Source organism: Rhinolophus ferrumequinum, chromosome 3, assembly GCF_004115265.2.
Source record: "Rhinolophus ferrumequinum isolate MPI-CBG mRhiFer1 chromosome 3, mRhiFer1_v1.p, whole genome shotgun sequence".
NCBI classification, from domain to species: domain Eukaryota; kingdom Metazoa; phylum Chordata; class Mammalia; order Chiroptera; family Rhinolophidae; genus Rhinolophus; species Rhinolophus ferrumequinum.
Window position 1 is genome coordinate 67,386,685 of NC_046286.1, and position 18,768 is coordinate 67,405,452.

The 18,768-nt window shown below is 35.8% G+C and overlaps 2 protein-coding genes across 3 annotated transcripts in view; one reads left to right on the forward strand and one right to left on the reverse strand.

The window, feature by feature from the left end:
* The window catches only part of TRAPPC3L (trafficking protein particle complex subunit 3L), a 55,418-nt gene extending 37,315 nt beyond the window's left edge, over positions 1-18,103 (reverse strand). The window contains exons 1-4 of one of the 2 annotated variants that reach the window (XM_033102895.1): positions 18,018-18,103; positions 6,468-6,636; positions 3,482-3,579; positions 366-465 (exon numbers count right to left, since the gene is read on the reverse strand). In XM_033102895.1, coding sequence (XP_032958786.1) covers positions 366-465; positions 3,482-3,579; positions 6,468-6,509 — 240 coding nt within the window. In that variant the 5' untranslated portion in view covers positions 6,510-6,636; positions 18,018-18,103. Of the gene's footprint in view, positions 1-365; positions 466-3,481; positions 3,580-6,467; positions 6,691-18,017 lie in introns of those variants that run through there. The other variant, XM_033102894.1, reaches the window with a different exon arrangement.
* Positions 14,304-18,705, forward strand: CALHM4 (calcium homeostasis modulator family member 4). Its single transcript, XM_033102892.1, has 2 exons — positions 14,304-14,861; positions 18,077-18,705. The coding sequence occupies exons 1-2, from the start codon at positions 14,304-14,306 to the stop codon at positions 18,461-18,463; spliced, it is 945 nt and encodes a 314-aa protein (XP_032958783.1). The 3' UTR covers positions 18,464-18,705.
* Positions 18,706-18,768: the final 63 nt, after the last annotated feature.

An 18,768-nucleotide genomic window follows, 5' to 3' on the forward strand; every position in this document is an offset into this window, starting at 1 on the left:
TTTGGGGCATGCATGTTATAAGCCTGCCTTATTACATTCCCCTTTGTTTACCTACTGAAAACATTCTTCCCAGTGTGGGACATATACTCCACACATACCATTTGGTCAGGAAAATCGATAGATGCTTAAATGCCTAGAAGCATTTATTTCTGTTCACAATAGCTTTATCTCTGTGCTAAAATAAAATGCTTTTTTATCAGAATCCCCTCTGTTAGCACCTAATAATGGATGGATGGAACTTGTTCAGGCAGAGCAGAAAACCACCAAACTCAGGATGAATCAAAGATTTTCAAAACATATTGACAGATCTAAAAAAAAAAAAAAAAACAAAAGAAAGCAAGAAAAGAAAAAAAAAATACATTTACCTGAGCAATTATGTCTATAATTTCTGAGTAACTATGGCATCTTCTCACACAAGATCGAGCCAAAAAGTCTTCCACCAGCCGTGTTCCAATACCATATCCCCTGTGGATGAAAGATTGTGGTCTGAAAATTATATTTGAGTAATGAGTGAAGTTTATCAATGTTGAAGAATGGATTCATCTGTTTAGCACTTGCACAAGTGGATAACAAACTAAACCAAACGTGACAAGTCAAATGGCTATTTGGCAGTGGGCTCCTTCTTTGTCCCACAGACCACAGAAAAAGAGAGCAACACATTCAGGAAATATTAACTAGTCTACAAGCAAAGGAATTTGAGGAGTCAAGGCTGGCCCAAACTTGACAGTGTAAGCTAAAGGTAAAGAAAGTTGGTTGGTGTTTGTAGCCTAATGTTTCTCATTAGCAGCTAACTTTCTCATCTTTAGCTGTTGACAGAAACAGAATGAGAGTCCAGCTAACTTGTTGCCTGCTTTAGGTGTGGTACCGGATGCTCATTCTTCTCTTAGCATAGTTATCATGGTAGGAGGGTAGGCATGTCTGGCATAGGATCTGGCAGGAGAGGAAGAAGGGACTAGAGAAATCAATGTTTGTTGCCAGTGCAGATTTCAGCAGCCAGAACTCTGAATTTCAGTGAAGAGAGAAAAAGCCAAGTTCAGAAAATTCATTTTTCATTCCAGGGAAACTAAATCTCTGGGACTTGAGAAAAAGTATTTGTATTAGCTCCACTGCATAGTGAATAGCTTGAGTTCGTAGTACCTGAAGTACAATTCTGAAAACATTTTGTTGAGATGTGATCATGCAACTGAGTATGCAGCTAAAATGGCTGAGCAGACACTGTCAACAAGGTAAACCTAAGAACTTTCAATCTAGTTGAGGATAAATGACCTAACGGTGGAAATAAAAAGAGTAAGGCTGCTTTTGCCAAACCACTGACTCAAAATTGATCTTTTAATTCCACAGCCACATGTACACAAACAAGTGAAATGATTTGAATGGAGCAACAGAAGGCCCAACAAGATCAAAACACCAGAGTTGTTTTGCAGAGTTTAGTTTGTAGAGGCAATATTTACCTCATAGGGTCTAAAAAGTGGGGGGAGATATTTGGTGACTTGGAGATTGAGGGAGACTGATTTGATGTCAGAGTGCTCATGAATTCACTAAATCTATGAGATAGCCTATGTATATTTCTGAGTGGATAGCAACATTCAGTTTAGCTAACTTGACTTTCAAGAAAAAATGTTTTGTGATTCTAGTTAGGAAGTTCACACTGAAAAGTCTTTTAAAAAGCACAACGTATACTTTACAGAAATAAAGTTATCAGGATTTTAAAAATGTTTCTAGTGTTTTCTCATTTTTATGCATATGCACAAGTTGGGCCACCGGGAACAGTGATGGTAAGCCAAAGTGTTATGGTCAGTCTGCATATATATCTTGCTTTGGTCAAAGGGTTGGTTTCTGCAAAAAGATATTTTGTATATTTATATATCAAATTAAAAATGTAAGACGCTCTTAGCAGAAGCTATTAAAGAAACCTAAATGTGAATTATGGTTTTTCTTAAGGCAAGTCCTTTCTGAAGCCTCTCAAAATTATTCTTTAACTAATATTTCACTCATATTTGTTAAAATGGGCATTCAAGTAGTATCTAACCAGAGGTATATTTTTAGTCAAATAAATAAATATCTTCATTGTCTAACAATGGTCCACAAAACAATGCAAATTTAACATAAGCTAAATAAAATGATGTAACTTCTGGAAATGCTATACTGGGGGTGCCACAAAAATGTGTACAAGTGGACACTTTGGTCAGTGTTGCTCAAGCCAGTAGTTCACCGTAATCAGAAGTGTCTGGATACTGATGGTAACCACTCTGAGCACCTCTTGTAATTGCAGAAGTCAAATGTGACTTGTATTCATCTTTTGTTATCGGTACATATTGAGCAGTACAGTTTTAATAGTTTTCTCCTTTCTTAAAATGTATATACATTTTTTGGCATCCTCTGTATATCACATGTTTAAGTATGACTTAAGTGTAAAATATCTTAAACAGCTCCCACTTTTACAGACAGTTTAACTGAGGAAGTGCTCCTGATTAATTAAGAGGAAATTAAAAAAAAATTTTTTAAAGTACGTGGATCAAAATAAATAAATACAAGACAATGAAAAAGAACTTTTCAATAGAAAAAGGATAAGCATGTAGAAAGGGAGAAAACCAAGGGTTTGGGAGAAAAAATTCTTTCAAGCTTTCTTTATGTGTTTTTTTTTCCTGTATGCCAACTAAAAATACAACGAACCCTTTTAAAAAGCTCTAAAATGTTCAACTAGGCTTAATTTCCCATTCAACCTGTCTAACTAAATTTTCTAAGTAGTACAGGTTTTGCAGTCATTGCCCTGTTAGAATCCTTTTCAGGATTCATAGTTAAAAGTTTCAAAAAATATTGGCAGATATTTTATTATTGGGCAATAATCTGATGATCATATAATTATTCTGATTAAAGGCTGAATTTGTACAGAAGGAATTTCCATTAATGAAGATACACTTTATTTTAAAAGGAAGAAGTGGGTTCCTCTATTTAGTATGTATTTTAAGTAAAGCATAGTAATGGTAAAAGTGTCCAAATAATAAAAACACTACATAAGAAAAAGTAAATCTCCCTTTTACCCATAATCCCTCATCTCCCAGTTCTCTCAGGCAACTGCCATTAGTAATTTTTGCATATCCTTCCATAGATGGTCTATGCTTATGTAAGCATGTGTTTATATTGCAAGGAGTAATGTTCAAACAAAAGACTTGAAAAGAAGCAAATTTGATAATACATCATATTGTTTTAAAAAAAAACAAAAACGATTTCAGTTCAACCACATCCTAGCAAAGAAATGATTTCCAACTCAAAAGAAAACATTCCATGCTTGATATTCATGGAAAAAGTTTCTTCCTACTACTTCATGCTTTATGACTACCCAAATGGCAGCTGTAAGAAAGTATGTTTCGCTTTAAGATGTTATTTATTGAAATAGAAGAAGTCATTAGATGTGGACAAAATGCAGAGGAGTTTAAGAAACAATGTACACACTCTATAAGAATGAAAGGCTTCTACTTACATTTTATCTAAATATTTATTCACATCTTCATCTTTTTCATAATCCTTACACAGTTGTGCAACAAGAGCTCCATAGGTGAGGACAAAGAGGTCTTTGTTCTGGAGAAAAATAGATGGTTTTACATTACAGGCAAAGTTATAAACAATATACTACTCTATCTTTATTTACAAAACTTTCTAGTTAGAAATAGCCTTCCAGATCATCTGTTCGTTTTTTCCACCCTCCTACTAATTATTGCAACAATTTTCACTATTGACAACAAATTACACCCATATTTGATACATTCCTGGGGCGAAAACCAGCTGTGAAATAAAATTAATTTCTTAACATGAGAACATCTTTCTATGCATTTGCTTATATATTATATAACTGGCAACATATTTTCATGGAGAAAATTTAAAAAAATACTAATTGCTAATATAAATTCCTGTTGTTCTAGAATGTCCTTTGGTATAACTGCCCATGTGTTTGGTTGGAAGAATAACTGGGTGAGACTTCTTATGAGTCTGCACAATCCTTAATGGGTTCCAGATCTGCCAAGAAGACCATCAGGATAAACCCAATTATAGCAACAAATTTATGATTTTTTTCTTTATACTTAAAGAAAAAAGGATATTTTTCACTTTCCTTATAGATCTCCAAAAATATGTCTTACTTTCAGAGTGAATTAAAGTCAAAACTGAGGATAATTTAGGTTTGGTTTAGCATAGATAGGTTGAAATTATGGGAAACAGAAAACACAAAGCTCAATCAATCCATTTCTAAAAGTCTGTTTTATGACTATTACTGAATACTATCTAAGAAAGGAAAGGGGATGTTAGAGATAATGTTTTCCAATGCTCTCACTTCTACAGAGGAGGGAATGAGGCCTCAGGAGAACTGAGTGACTTGTCTAACTAGCTAGCAATTGGGAGAGCCAATATGGAGTCTGAGACTGTAGGCCCCACTCTAACATAGCAATTATCTCTGAGGTGCACAAAAGAAGCTACTGTTTGGAGTAAAAGTGGGTGAGAGAGGGAGGTGGGAAGGAATACCACTGTTGAAAACAATCTTATTTTGTGCATAATCTTGTATTTTCATGAAAGTTCAAATGTAGATTCCACATTAGAGGAGGTATCCTTATTTCTAGGCCCAGATAGCTTAGATAGCCAACCATGGAGGGGAAGATAAGGCTTGATAATATGTATTCCATTTCTTTTTTTTAATCATGGGCAGAAATGGCTCAACAAACCAATAAAATTGTTTATTCAACGAAGTGGCTTCTAAAAAATGTTATGTAATTTTGATCCAAATATTTCCAAATTTGGCCCGATACCACCTGTGTGCACTCCCTTTTGTATGGGTTTATATCATGACCAATTATTTTTCTGTGAAGTAGAATATTTATTATCACTAAAGAAGTTTTAACTGGTTAGAATCTAAATATTATACAGCACATGTAGACATAGTTTATGTTGAAAAATATAAATCAAAATGTCATAAATGTATGCAGAATATACTTTATGTTAATTGATATCACATTAAAGGCACTAACATATACAATTCAGGTATAAAAAATAATAAGTACATTAATATTTCTACTAGAAAATAAGGGACGTAAAGTAAGTGATTTGAACAAAATGTTGTTAAATCACGAAAGGGTCACGATGTATTCAATTTTAATTCTGTTCTTATTTTAAGAACCTAATCATAAGTCACAAGAAGTGCCTGTAATTTATACATGAAATATCTGCCTAACATATAAGGAACCATTGCCAAGATAAATTACTGCTATGTGTCAATGCTACAGCATAAACATAAACAAAGGTGAAAAAGAAAGAGACAGAAAGTGAATGATAACATGGTTTTATCACTAGCAGTAAAACAAAAGAATTTGAAAAGGACAGAAAATTATACCATCCCTCTATGCTAGAGTCTCAGCATTGTGCCTGTTTATAATTCAGGCCAAGCTGAAATAATGACATTTTCTGATCACAAAAAATGTCAACATAACTTTATCAGTTTTTGAAACAATCATTTCCATATATGAAAAATAAAACTCCATTATTTCAGGAGTTTTGGGATATATTAGGTGTTTTTATCAATTGATTTAGGTATAATATGAACTGTGTACAATGTTTTATTAGCATTTGAGAGCCCCACACAAAAATAAATCAAGATCCCAAAATGCCAGAAGCGGCATCTGCAGGCATTTCCAAAGGGGATGTGCATGGGTTAGTCATACAATTTTAAGTATCCGTGACTGAAATTACTTAATTTTATGCAATGCCCATCAGTTTCCTGAAATAATTAACAAAGCTTTAAGCTTAATGATGAGTTTTTACATCTGCAACTTCTGAATGCCTAAAACTATAATAAAAGGATTAAGATTAAAGAAGAATATCCACATTTAATCTGCAAATAATTGAGTTTTAAAAATAACTCTAAACTTGGAATATGTAGAAAAGATAGCAGCACATACCAAATTACAATAATAACCACTTACATTTAAGACTAGGAAATATAGTTTTAAAGGCAATCTTTTAATACCGAGTTTTTGATGACCTATTCCTATTTAATTTACTATATAATCCACTATTTTCTATACATTTTATTTCCTATTTCATTAAGTATGAAATACAACAAATTATAACACAAGTATGAAATACAAAGAATTGCTTAATCTTTTCATATTTTCTGTAAAGACAAGAAAAATTTTGACACTTTTGTAAATATAATTAGTCAGAAAAGAAGACCCTGAAATATGTATTAAGAATTGATTATTCTAAAAAAAAAAAAAGAATTGATTATTCTGTTACAGTATGTAAGAGATTGTTGTAATTATTCCCAGAGGTGTCATTTATAATCCACTAAATGCTCCCTTGTTCCACTGAAAAACTCTACTTAAAACGTCACCTTTCAAAATAAATCAGAAATCACTTAAGAAAATATTTTCTCTGACCTAGAACCAAATGTCTTCGAAAATATGTTTATAAAAAGATCTTACTATTTTTTGGTATTCTGGTCTTCTGTGTGCAGGGCGAGACATAGTGCTTGAAGTGAAGACTGTGATCTTCGATTTCTTTTCTTTGGCTTTGTTTTGTTTGTGCAAGTCCCTTCTTGCTTTGAGACACAAGTGCTACTTTTTCACTCTACTGCTTTTGCTCTTTGCGGAACTGAAGAGAACAATCATAAACAGGACTGTGCTGTAGCCACGTACCAGCCACACATCAAATAAATACTGCCTGCGAGGATGAGTTGTAATCTACAGGCTTAAAAGCCGAGAGTGGGAAATCAGACCAGAAGCACCAGCTATGGAAAATTCTTTAGCCCAAGGGAGTATGAAAGTGGTGTTTTGTTCTCATGCCAAGGCATTGTTTTAAAATCACAAACAGAAACCTTCACAATTCAAGATGGATCTAAATGTTGGCATTATTCAGTCTTTGTATTGATTGTTGTGTGAATTCAAGGCAGGATCAGCAATCCATAGGCACTAAATCCTGGGTTCAGACCTAATCAACAACTCTAATGGACATCACATTATCCCCAAAATACTGGGGCATCGCAGACCGCCCCCCCCGCCCCGCATCTTGTGTGATTACAAAACTCAAATTTACTTGGTAACTTATTTTTCATAAACAGCAACTTGAAGGAGTAATAGAATCAGGTGCTGATATTTGCTTATAAAACTGTTGCTCAAAATGGGTGTTCTACAGTTTAATAATATATAATGATTCTGGCTGGCAGAGAAAGCGAGTCCTTAGCTTTCTTTAGATAGTACCTACCTGAGATGTTAGCTATTGAAAGCTCTATTATTTATGCAGAAGTATAGATGTTTAAAGTTAAAACAAGAAACCCTCTCATCTTGACAACTGCAGGGTGTGGAAGATCAAAATGTTTCCAGAAATAGAAACATAAAACTCAATTTAAGAAAGTGATTCCTTACTTCTTACAGCTTGAGTCAATTAGGCCTATGTGTTCTGGAAAATTCTTGCTATAAAGTGACAGACTACTGACGACTTTGAAGAAGAGTGTGGTGTAGTTGAAAGAGCCTAGGAGGATCTGGGAGGCTCAGGCTAAGCTGCAGTTCTGGCTGTGTGACTGAGGCAAGCCATTTTATTGCTCTCTGGCTCAGTTTCCACATCTGTGAAAGGGCAATAATAATACCCACCTCACTGAATAATTGTGAGTATCAAAGAGATAATGTGTGCTATAAACTACATTATAATGCACGATATAAATGCTAATTACTATAGATTATTTTTGCAGCTGAATGGAATTCTACAATATTTAAGACATTTCCATTAATGCCTATGTTCTATGACACCATTCTCAGGAAAATCAGTTTTGCTGGGTTGTAGGAGATGGAGGGCTTTACTGTAGCAAATTAATAGCACTTTATATTTATATAAACTTTACAGTTTACGACACGGTTTCCACTTTCTTTACGTCATTTTAATTCAACAATCTGTGAAGTAGTCAGTACTGTCATCATTACCGTGTTATAAGCTAGGAATCTAAAAGTCAGAAAGGTTAAGAAATTTGTTCCAATTTAGCTGGATAGGAGGCAACAAAGGCATTTGGGCTAAATTTGCTGCCTGCAAATTAAAACAAAAAAATTTTTTTTTCTGCACACACTGTAATGTTACAGCAAGATATTTTACAGGTAGATTCACAAAAGCTGCTAAGGTATGGTGACAGCATGTTGCTGAGACAGGTTAGTTAGTATGTTGCTAGGTAGACAGGAAGGTCCCTGGTGGAATAAACAAAAAAGCAGCCATAGCTTGAAACTCCAGGTTCTGGAATGTCTCCCTCACTCCAGGACAGAGATATGAGAATGTGCTTTGAGGTTAATAAATTATCTCAAATCCCTTCTGGCCGGACAAAGGAGCAGATCTGATAGATAGGAATGGGTTGGTTCGTTAATCCCTTCGGGGATGGACAAACAGGACAGACCTGATAGATGAATTCCATTAAAAGGCACCAGCCCCCCCCCCAAGCAGGCAAGGGAAAGTCCCTGGGCTTCCCAGTTTCGGGTACCCCTCCCGCTCAGGAGCTGCAATCTCTTTCCCTGCCTCTAATAAACTATCTTCCTTTACAACTTTTTGCCTCTCCCTGTCTGTGTGTCCATTCTTTGGGTACATGAGACACGATCCTGGCCCACACCCAGAAACTGCCGGCAGATCCTACCTACATCATTGCTAGGCCCAGTTTGGGACAATTCTGGACTCTGGATGCGAGGTCCCTGAGAAAAACATAGAAAAGGCCTGTGGACTTAATGGGAGGGGAGAGATGGTACAGCAATCAGTTTTACTAAACTCTAATGACTGTGGTGTGGTAACAGAGCCACTGTGAGAATCCAGGGCATCATGGGTACATTGGGAAAAGCCAGCTCTTCCTCCAATCTGATAGGTCTCCCCTTCTCCTTGGCCCTGCAGCCAGGACCATAAGGCTTAAGGAAGGAGTCCCTGTCTGGCGCTGCTGTGTAAGAGTCTGCACAAGTACAGCTGTAGGCGCTGGCTCTGGGACACTGGTTTGCTGGTTCGCACACTGTGAAATGCAGTTGCCCTCAGCAGTTCTTATGATCCACGTGATGCATGTGGTCCACAGGCTCCTTCTTTTTATGTATAACCACCCTTCCCTTAAATAGAAGAAAGCACAGAGGTGGTTTCAAACATGTAGATGACCTATGATGGCTGCCTTGGTAGCAAATTAGAGAGAAGAGTCATTTAAAAATAATGCAGAAGAAAAGTTTTTCCTCTTTTATTAAGAGTTCTTTCGGTGGCCTAGGACTGAATTCGGAGCTGGGATTGGAAATATCCTTTCTTTACTCTCATTGCTTCTGCAGTATCAAACCAACCCAAGTAAATGGTGAACTGGGCCACTCCCCTATACTGTTCCTTTGGGAATTACCTGGGCAGCTGAGTGGAGACTTGGGGAGATACTAAAAGAGAAGGATATCTACTGTCCTGTCAGCCAAATGATTACCATCTGAGATCATCCGCAAACTCTAGACAAGGCAAAGCCACTTTGAGCTACCATAACATCTGTCCAGGAGCTTGTTAAATTTCTGCAACTTCTTTTTCTATTTAAGGCTGCTTTTGATGTTTAATTTAACCAGATTTTACATAAAACTTGTTGATTTGCTTGGCACCCCCGGAGGACAGCTCTAGCTGTAAGACCTGATCTCCCTTACCCATGTGCCCGCGTGCACTCAGTGAATGAGCTGGTGGGTCCCTCTTGAAGCAGCAGACATTTTATATGTTGGCTAGACAGGCAACAGCGAGCTATGTTTTACAAGGAGACCATTTGGCTACAAATTGAAAAGAAAATTGATTACTCATAGATGTAATCATTCACAATCATTTGATAAGTTACACTCTGGTACCGCACATGAAGTCATTAAATCTTTCAACAGTTGCCTATATACTTCAGGCTTTGTTTTAAAGAATAAAGTAGTCCTGATAACAGCTGAAATATCCTGTGCCCTCCTTAATCCCATTCTTTCCTCCTCAGTGGCCTACTACCCAGAATTTTATATTTATCATTCCTGTGCATGTTTTAAAATTGTGCATGTTAGCAAACATAAAGAATATGTAATATTTTATTTTAAAACTTTACATAATGTATCATACTGCATATATCCTACAACTCGTATTTTCCCTTCAAAGTTATTTTTAAGATTTATACATATCCATAGCTGTCACTGTAGTTATTTTCACAGCTCTAGCTGAAGTCAGAAAACTTTTTCTGTAGAGGGCTGAATAGTTAATATTTTAGGATTTATGGCCGTACAGACTGTTACAACTACTCAACTCTGCTGCTATGGTGGGAAAGCAAGCAGCTGTAGACATCTCACCAATAGGCATGGATATTTACCAATAAGTAAATAAATAAATATGTATTTATTTATTTATTAAATTTATTGGGGGTGACAATGGTTAGTAAAATTACATAGGTTTTAAGTGTATAATTCTACAATACATCATCTATATATCACACCAATAAATATTTATAAACACTGAGATTTAAATTTAATGTAATTTTTGTGTCACAAATTTTTTTTTATTTCAAATCATTTTAGTAATATGTAAAACCTATTTTTAGGTCAAAAGTCATATAAAACAGGCAGTAAGTCAGTTTGGTCCCTGAACCATAGATTACCAACCCCTATTCTATTACCATGGTTTTTAAATCTGTTTCTTTGTTACTGGACATTAATGCTGAAATTTTTCTTGTGATCTTGTACATGATCAATATGTGTTGGCAAATGATTTATTGGGAACTTATATAAATGTTCATTCTCTATTTTTAAGATACGGGATACTATATGTATCTTAGACAAAGCTTTCTAGGTTGGTGCAAAAGTTTTTGCGGTTTAAATGGTTAAAAACAATTACAAAAACTGCAATTACTTTTGCACCAACCTAATAATTTTGTTCTTCCTAACTTTTATACCCTTTCTAATGTTTATTGACCAATCATTTCTGATAAAGATATGTTAAAAACTTTGCTCTATGATTATAAGAGTTTCTCCTTATACTTTTATCAGTTTTTGCTTTCTATATTTTAAAGTTATGCAGTCACAGATATACAAGTTGACGATTGTCATGTTTCATAATGGATTGTTCTTTCTATTATGACAGTGTTCAAAATTAGCTTTTTTCATACTTTTTGCCTTTAGTTCAGTTTTACTTGTATTAATATTATTCCCAGTGATATATATTTCAATACCTTTATTTTTCAAGCTTTGTGTAGTCTAGTTTTAGGCGTGTCACTTGTAAGTAGTATGAGTCTGTTTTTTAATCACTTTGTAGATGAGTTTACTCCAGCTCTGGTGTGGTGGTAAGAGCATGTTCCAGACCACTTGGGTCTTAATCCTGGCTCTTCCACTCATCTCTGTGTGGTCACGTGAAACTCCCTTAATCTCTCCATACCTCAGTTTTCTCATCATTAAAAAAGCTGAGGATAACATTAGTACCTCATCATAAGGTTATTGTGGGAATTAAATAAGATAAAGCTCTTAAAACAGTGCCTGACATGTAGTAAGCACCTAGTAATCGTCAGTTCTTCAAAAATTTTTTGTGTGGTTATTGATGTGTTTGGTCTTATTTCTACCATTCTTTTGTGTTTTTGCCATCCTTTCCCCTTTCTTTATTATCTCTTTTCCTGTCGATCTTTCCTTTTATTTTCTCTGCTCTTTGAATAATCTATGCACTGTATTTAGTAACAGGCATTTCACACTAACAGCCAAAGTAATTTACATCTCCCTTGCAATAGAGAGCCCGTACTCTGAACTACCTTCTTAGCTCTCACACACCAAACCAGTGTTTCCCCTGCTCTAGTTCAACCCAGACGCAGTTACCAGACAAATAGCATCAGCCCCTATGCTCCAAAGCCTGCCAGAATTGTTTAAACTAGCCAGTCGTAAGCTGGTTCCCTGCCCTGTCTTGCCTTTTCCACAGAAACCCCAGTAAAAGCCCTGGCCTAGGCTTTCTTCTCTGTCTTTCTGCCTCCTGACCAAACCTGGTGCATCTGCATGTGGCGCTGTGTGGCCTTGGCATGCCCCTTTCTCTTGGTAAATGTAAGCAATAAATTCTTCTTTCAATGGCATTGGCCTCTCTCAGTCACCTCTATAAATTAAAATCTTCTGGTACAAATTTATTCAATGTCCAAAAGTTTTTTGATGCCCCTTGCTATCTCTCTCTTCTCATTTCTCTGCCTCCATTCCATAGACAAGCACTGTTCTATTTTCTGTTAGTGTATATTACTTTACATTTTTAAAGAATTTTATATAGTCACACATTGTGTACTCCTTTGCTTAAATTCTTTGATTCAAGAAATTATTTTGAATTCACTCTTTTTATTGTGTGTATCAATAGTTTATTCCTTTTGTCTTGCTGGTTAGTATTCCATTATATGGATATATATCAATTTGTTGATCTACTCACCTATTGGTGGACATTTATGTTGTTTCCATTTTGCAGCTATTATAAATAAAACTGCAATGGACATTCATGTACACGTTTTCATTTGGACATATGCTTCCATTTCTCCCGAGTAAATACTTAGGAGATAAATGAATGTATTGTATGGTGGATGTATAGTTAACTTTTAAAGACACTGACAATTTTCCAAAGCGGTTGTTCCATTATACATTCCACCATCAGTGTGTGCGAGTTCCAGTTATGCCACAATCCTCACCAACATATGGTATAGTCAGTCTTTTTAATTTTAGCCATTTTAGTAGTGATATCTTATTATAACCATGTACTGCCTTAGTTGTATCTTTTAAATTAAAAAGTAGTATTTCTAATAATTAAAGGAATATCTTTTAAAAATCATATTTGTATTCATCATTATTTTTAACTCCCATGTCTTTCCTCAGAGTTCATTTTTCTCCTTATTGAAATACACTCTTTAATAATCCTTTTAATGAGATTTTGTGAGTAGTAAATTCCCTTAGTCTAACGCATCTTTATTTTGTTCTGTCTTGAGTGACAGTTTAACTGGTACTAAGTACTCTGAAGATACTATCTTCAAGTCTCTATTGTTACTGATGAGAAATCTCCTGTCAGTCTATTGTCATTCTTTTGTAGGTTATGTATCTCTTCTTTCTGGTAGCTTTTAAGAATATCTTTATTTTTCATGCTCTGCAGTTTTATTTTGATGTGTATAGACATCCACACATGTGTATGTGTGGATTTATCTTTATCTGCGCTGCTCATAACATCTAATGCTCTTCTAATGTGAAAACGATCTTTGATTCTGCAAAATTCTCAGTTACTTCTCTTCAAATATTGTTTCTCTGCCTATTCCTTCATTTTTTCTTCTGGAACTCCTATTAGATGATGATGGAGTTGCTTAATTTGTCTTCTATTTTCTTTAATTGATTTTTAAAATATTTTGTTTCTTTGTCTTTTTGTGCTGCACTTTGGATGACTTCCTCAGCATTATGTGTCAATTCACTAATTATGTATTTAAACATGTCCAGTTGAGAGTTTATTTGAAAACAGAAATTTATATCTTATTCACTTTTTATAAGCCCAGCCAAGCCTAATCCAATGCCTTTTATATAGAAGTTATACAAAATATATTTGATCATTTTATTTCTTCTTTATAGATATATAACTGTAATATCTAAATATCACATGTTCATATAACAAAAAGATATCTTATAAACAAATTTGCAAATTAACTTATAAAGCAACACAGTATTATATTAGATTCTGTCAATACAAAGATTTTTTTATGCAAAGTTAGAATGCTTTTGTTGTGATTCGGCTTTAGGGGTATCCAAGACTTGTTCATCTCTTTTGGGAAAGCTTTTGGGATCTTCTGGCAGAGCTCTTGTGTCATAGACACTCCAGATACACTCTAGTTTCTGATAATTTCCATTATTCTTTATGCCATAATTTCATAGTAACCAAATCCTGGACTAGTACAAAGGTAAGAATGGTCTCTGTTTTGCTTCCAATGTTTTGTTTGCTGGTGCTGAGCATTTTGTGTCACCCAAAGCAGCACATGGGAAGATGGCAGCTATCTGCTTTACAAGCAAGCCATCCTCTTTTTAGTGGGAAGATGCACTAAACAAGTTTTCCCCATCACTCATACCACATGAATCTCTCCTTCAATTTCTTCCAGCTGTAATCTGAAGTGCATTTATTAGCTCGGGATTCCCAGGGTACACAAGGAAAGATGCTAGGATCCTTTAAACATGTAAGGATGTTGGGTCGACTGACTCAACCAGTTAAACCAGTAAGATCTCATAAAATGGTTATACCTGAAGGAGTCTAATGATCAGAAAGGGTTACAAGCTGATTTGTGTAGGAGCTTCCCAACGATGGGCCCAACCCTCAACAGTATGGTATCTTCTCTGCAGAGAAGTGGAACATTTATCAATTCTTTAATTGGTGCTTTGACTATTGGTGGGCAACAACTGTTCTCGTCTTTTGCATTCAGATGTCCCTGTCAGGTTGGGAAAAACGTCTATTACGGCTCTGCTTTTCTAGTCCTTCCTGCCTTGATCCTTCTGATTGCTGGCTATGCTCTGAGAAGCCACATGTGGACAATTACCAGTGAATACTGCTGCAGCTGTGCCCGTCCACAGCGGAGAATCAGCCCCCTGGAGCGCAAGCTGGCTTGCCTTAGGTTCTTCAGCATTACAGGGAGGGCACTCGTTGCTCCATTGACATGGCTGGCGACAACCCTGCTGACAGGCACCTATTACGAATGTGCAGCAAGTGAATTTGCATCTGTGGACCATTACCCTGTATTTGACAATATCACTGCCAGCAAACGGGAAGAGATCATAGCTGGGTTTCCATGTCACAAATCAACTCCATCTGATGTGACCCTCGTAAGAGATGAAGTAGCTCTTCGGCACAGATACCAGTCACAAGTAAGTTCTTGATTTTTTTCTGTTATCCTATCCCATATTAACTACAGTCACTGGAAACAATTCACATTCCTACTGCTTCTCAGATTGTCCGATTATAGAACACAAACTAGATGCCATTTATCAAAGTGATGTCTACTGAGTGACTATATAAACGCAGTTAAGATGCTGGGCTTTGGAGCCAGCAGACCTGGGTTTGAGTCTAACTTTGCCATTTATTAACCTGCAAAATTTTAAGAGAGTTACATAACTTATCCATGCTTTACTTTTCTCAGCTGTAAAATGGGGACATTTATAGGATCTACCACATAGGGTTGGTATGAGGAGGAGTAAATGACCAAATATATCTAAAGTGCTCAGTACTGTATCCAGAATCTGAATCTATAAAAACAATGCATTTTAGGTATTGTTATTAAAATTAGGACTATATTACTACATTTCATCATGCTACATATATAGTCTAAGTATGCATTTTAAAAAATATGCATTCTTATATATTATAATATCATCTAAAATTACAGGAAGCTTAAATATAATTAAAAATAAATTTCAATGAAGGTTTTAAATATAGTGTCCTTAGACAGGTTTGTGTGGGGGTGGGGTGAAGTGGCAGGAAGGCCTGAACCTAATGCACTTATACGTTAAATATAAAAAATGTAAAAGTGCATTTTTGTCAGTAAAGAAGAGTCATTTACTTTCATCCATTTTTCCAAGGGATTTGGGGAAAAAACACATTTTCAAACCACTGTAATACAGTAAAATATTATTTTTATACTACTTATTGCAAAGACCTTTTTTTTGCCCTATTACTTTTTAGTTACTAAAATTTAGAAGTTACTAACATTTATCAACATTAATGATACTTAGTTGAAAACAATTGCTATCAATGAACAGAATGCTGCAGTGTCGCATATGGCCTAGTTTAGGCAAAATTGGAAATGCCATTAAGATAGGCTTTGTCTCAACCTTTTTATACTGGCCCTAAAGCTCAGGTAGAGGAGCTACATGAATATAATTGAAAAGTCAAACAATCAATGGGGCAATTTTAACTTTCAAAAATGTTTTTGCTTAAGAAAAGCTAAGAGGTAATACACAATGATAAGATTTTCTTCTGGTCAAAATAAAATGCCTTACTTAATGATACACAGCCTTCTGTGAAAAGATGGTTTTACAGCTCTGAGTGCCCTCAGCCAGTGGATTTTTTGATTTAGTAACAACAAAACTAGTATTTATTGAGATGCTCATCGTATATTGCATAAACATTTTATATCTTAACTCTAATCCTCATGATCTTAAGAACAAGTATAATCAACCCTATTTTACAGATGAAGAAACGAAAGCTCAAAGAGTTTATGGAACTTTCATAAGTTCATAGAGCTAATAGCTAATAGCCGATAGAGATATTCAAAGATCATGCTGTTTCCATTTCACCAGGCCACTTCTGCAACTGTCTTGAATGTCAATCTCATTTGAGGACTGTATGCTCTCTTTCAGTTGAATTATTCTGGGGTGACCACAGAACATATTAAGTTCGAATCCCTACTCTACCCATACTTCATTCTAAAATATCTTCCTGACTGTAGTTGCACTCCATTTCAATTTACCTTCTAAACTCAAACCAAAACTGTCTGTCTTAAATGCAAATTGTGATGAGCCTTCCCCACATGCCCATATTACATCCTTCAATGATTTCCTACCAGCCTAAGTACAAATTCAAATTATTGGCATGACATACTAGATCCTTCAGTGTCTGGCCCTTGACTAATTTTCCACATGACTCCTATGACCCTGTGACTCCAAACTTCTAGAGGTCTTCCCAACTCTTCACACTCTCATTTTTCTGTCTTCTTCCCTTACTGGAACTCTCCTCAACTTCTCAGATCTGGTGAACTTCTCTTTAATAATTTAAGTCTGGGCATCACCTCCTCTGGGATGGATTCCCTGATACCCCTCTCTTTTAAACAAGTTCATTTCTCTTCCATTGTGCTTCCTCCCAACCTGTGTTAATTCATATAAAAAACTACCATATTTTATTCTATTTCTTGGCTTTCTATTTTGTCTTCCTCTTTAGGCTTAAAGACTCTGAAAAGATTGAATATATCTTAAATTATTCACATCTGAGTCACCATAACCAAGCACCATGCATGGTGGGAAGTCAACTTAGGGCTCAATAAATGATAGTTGGTTAAGTTGGATTAATGGGCATCTGAGATGGCCTTTCCTCCACCATGCTGGCTTCTATTAAGTCTGTGAGGAGTATCATTTTGTAGGTTTTAGCTTCCGTAAAGTGCAGCTATCCAGCTGTGCACACACAGGTAATTCTAGGCCTGTTCGTAAATCACAAACTGTGGAAGAGACCTTCACCTGCCAGACTATGGCTACCTACTGCTGGCTTCCCTAAATGTGTGGAATTTGTGTCTCCCACTTTCCATAACAACAGCTAAATATTGATAAAAAGAATAATCAAAAGAAAAAAGGATTGTGAGAGTAGAAAACAGCCATTCATATCAGTCTTTAACGGTGGAAACTAAATAGTTGTAAATAAAATCTAGTTCATTTTTCTTTCAAAGTGTATTTCAAAATAAGTCATAAAACCAGTCAGCAAACGATTATTTGAAGGAGGAGGGAAATGAAAAGGAAAATAGTAAGGTTCTTTACATTTAGGGACATAAGAATCTGCTCACTGACTTTCTTCTTTGGTCACCAAAAATAAAAGAGCAACTCAGGAAGAAATATCAATGAATACTTGTTGGCACATCATTGAAGATGCCTTCGAGGGCTACCATTATTATCTATCATATCATCATTTTCATCACCATCATTATCAAATGTTTATTAAGCCCCCAGAGAATGCATGGGCCTCTACCTGATGGTTGAAGAGGTTGAGCTAAAAGCAAAGGACATAGTTTGTGTACCTTATGCAAGGGTAATTGGTGGGTTATAGCGTCTGCTACTGCAAGGACAGCACATAGAATCCATTCCAAGCTGACTGGTAAAAATTCTTTGTAATTCAAAAACCAAGTTTAATGGCTGGGTCTACACCCTCCCTCACACTTATATCCATGCTAAATGATCAGCACCTTATTAATACATTAAAAACTAGAAAAATGAATATTTTACCCACAGTTCAGTTCTCAGTTTTGTAGGAATCCCTCTTACCATGGCTGTTTCTTAATGTATCGATGTTTTCTGTTTTTCTTTTAAATAATTATGTGAAGATGCTGGGCTGGATTTTGATCACCTTGGCAACCATCGCTGCTCTAGTCTCCTGCTGTTTGGCCAGGTGCTGCTCTCCCCTCACCACTCTGCAGCATTGCTACTGGACCAACTACCTCCACAATGAGAGAGAGCTCTTTCAACAAGCTGCAGAGCAGCACTCACGCCTTCTCATCATGGAGCGCATAAAGAAACTATTTGGCTTCATTCCTGGAAATGAAGATGTCAAACACATTCATATTCCTTCGTGTCAGGACTGGAAAGATATTTCAGCACCCTGTCTTCTCTGCATGGGTGATGACTTGCAAGGTCACTATAGCTTCCTTGGAGATAGGGTGGAGGAGGAGAAAGAGGAAAGCAAATCAGAAGGTATTGAACTAAAACCTTGATTATAGCACCTTTCACGGTTCAGGTTGTTTAACAGATAGTTTATGTTTATGATGAAGTTTCAATGTAACCTCTTCATCTTTTTCTAATACTTGTTTACGCAAGTCCATCCAAAATGCTATTTCCCAAATCAATTTGTCTGATAATTGTGCCAATCTCTCTTTTTGAAGTTTCATTGAGGCTCTGGTAATGCCTATATTGGTCTAATCAAAACAATGGATTTTGGAGTCATATCAAAATTTGAATCTTGGTTCTATTACTTAGTAGCTGTGCAAAAATTAATATTATAAGTGCCTTGTTGTTATCT

What these genes read in the sequence shown, in the direction of transcription:
- CALHM4 (XM_033102892.1), top strand. Translation starts at nt 14,304, where the DNA reads ATGGGCCCAACCCTCAACAGTATGGTATCTTCTCTGCAGAGAAGTGGA. An exon ending in GGCACAGATACCAGTCACAA is followed by an intron (nt 14,862 to 18,076) that starts GTAAGTTCTTGA and finishes AATTATGTGAAG; the next exon opens with ATGCTGGGCTGGATTTTGAT.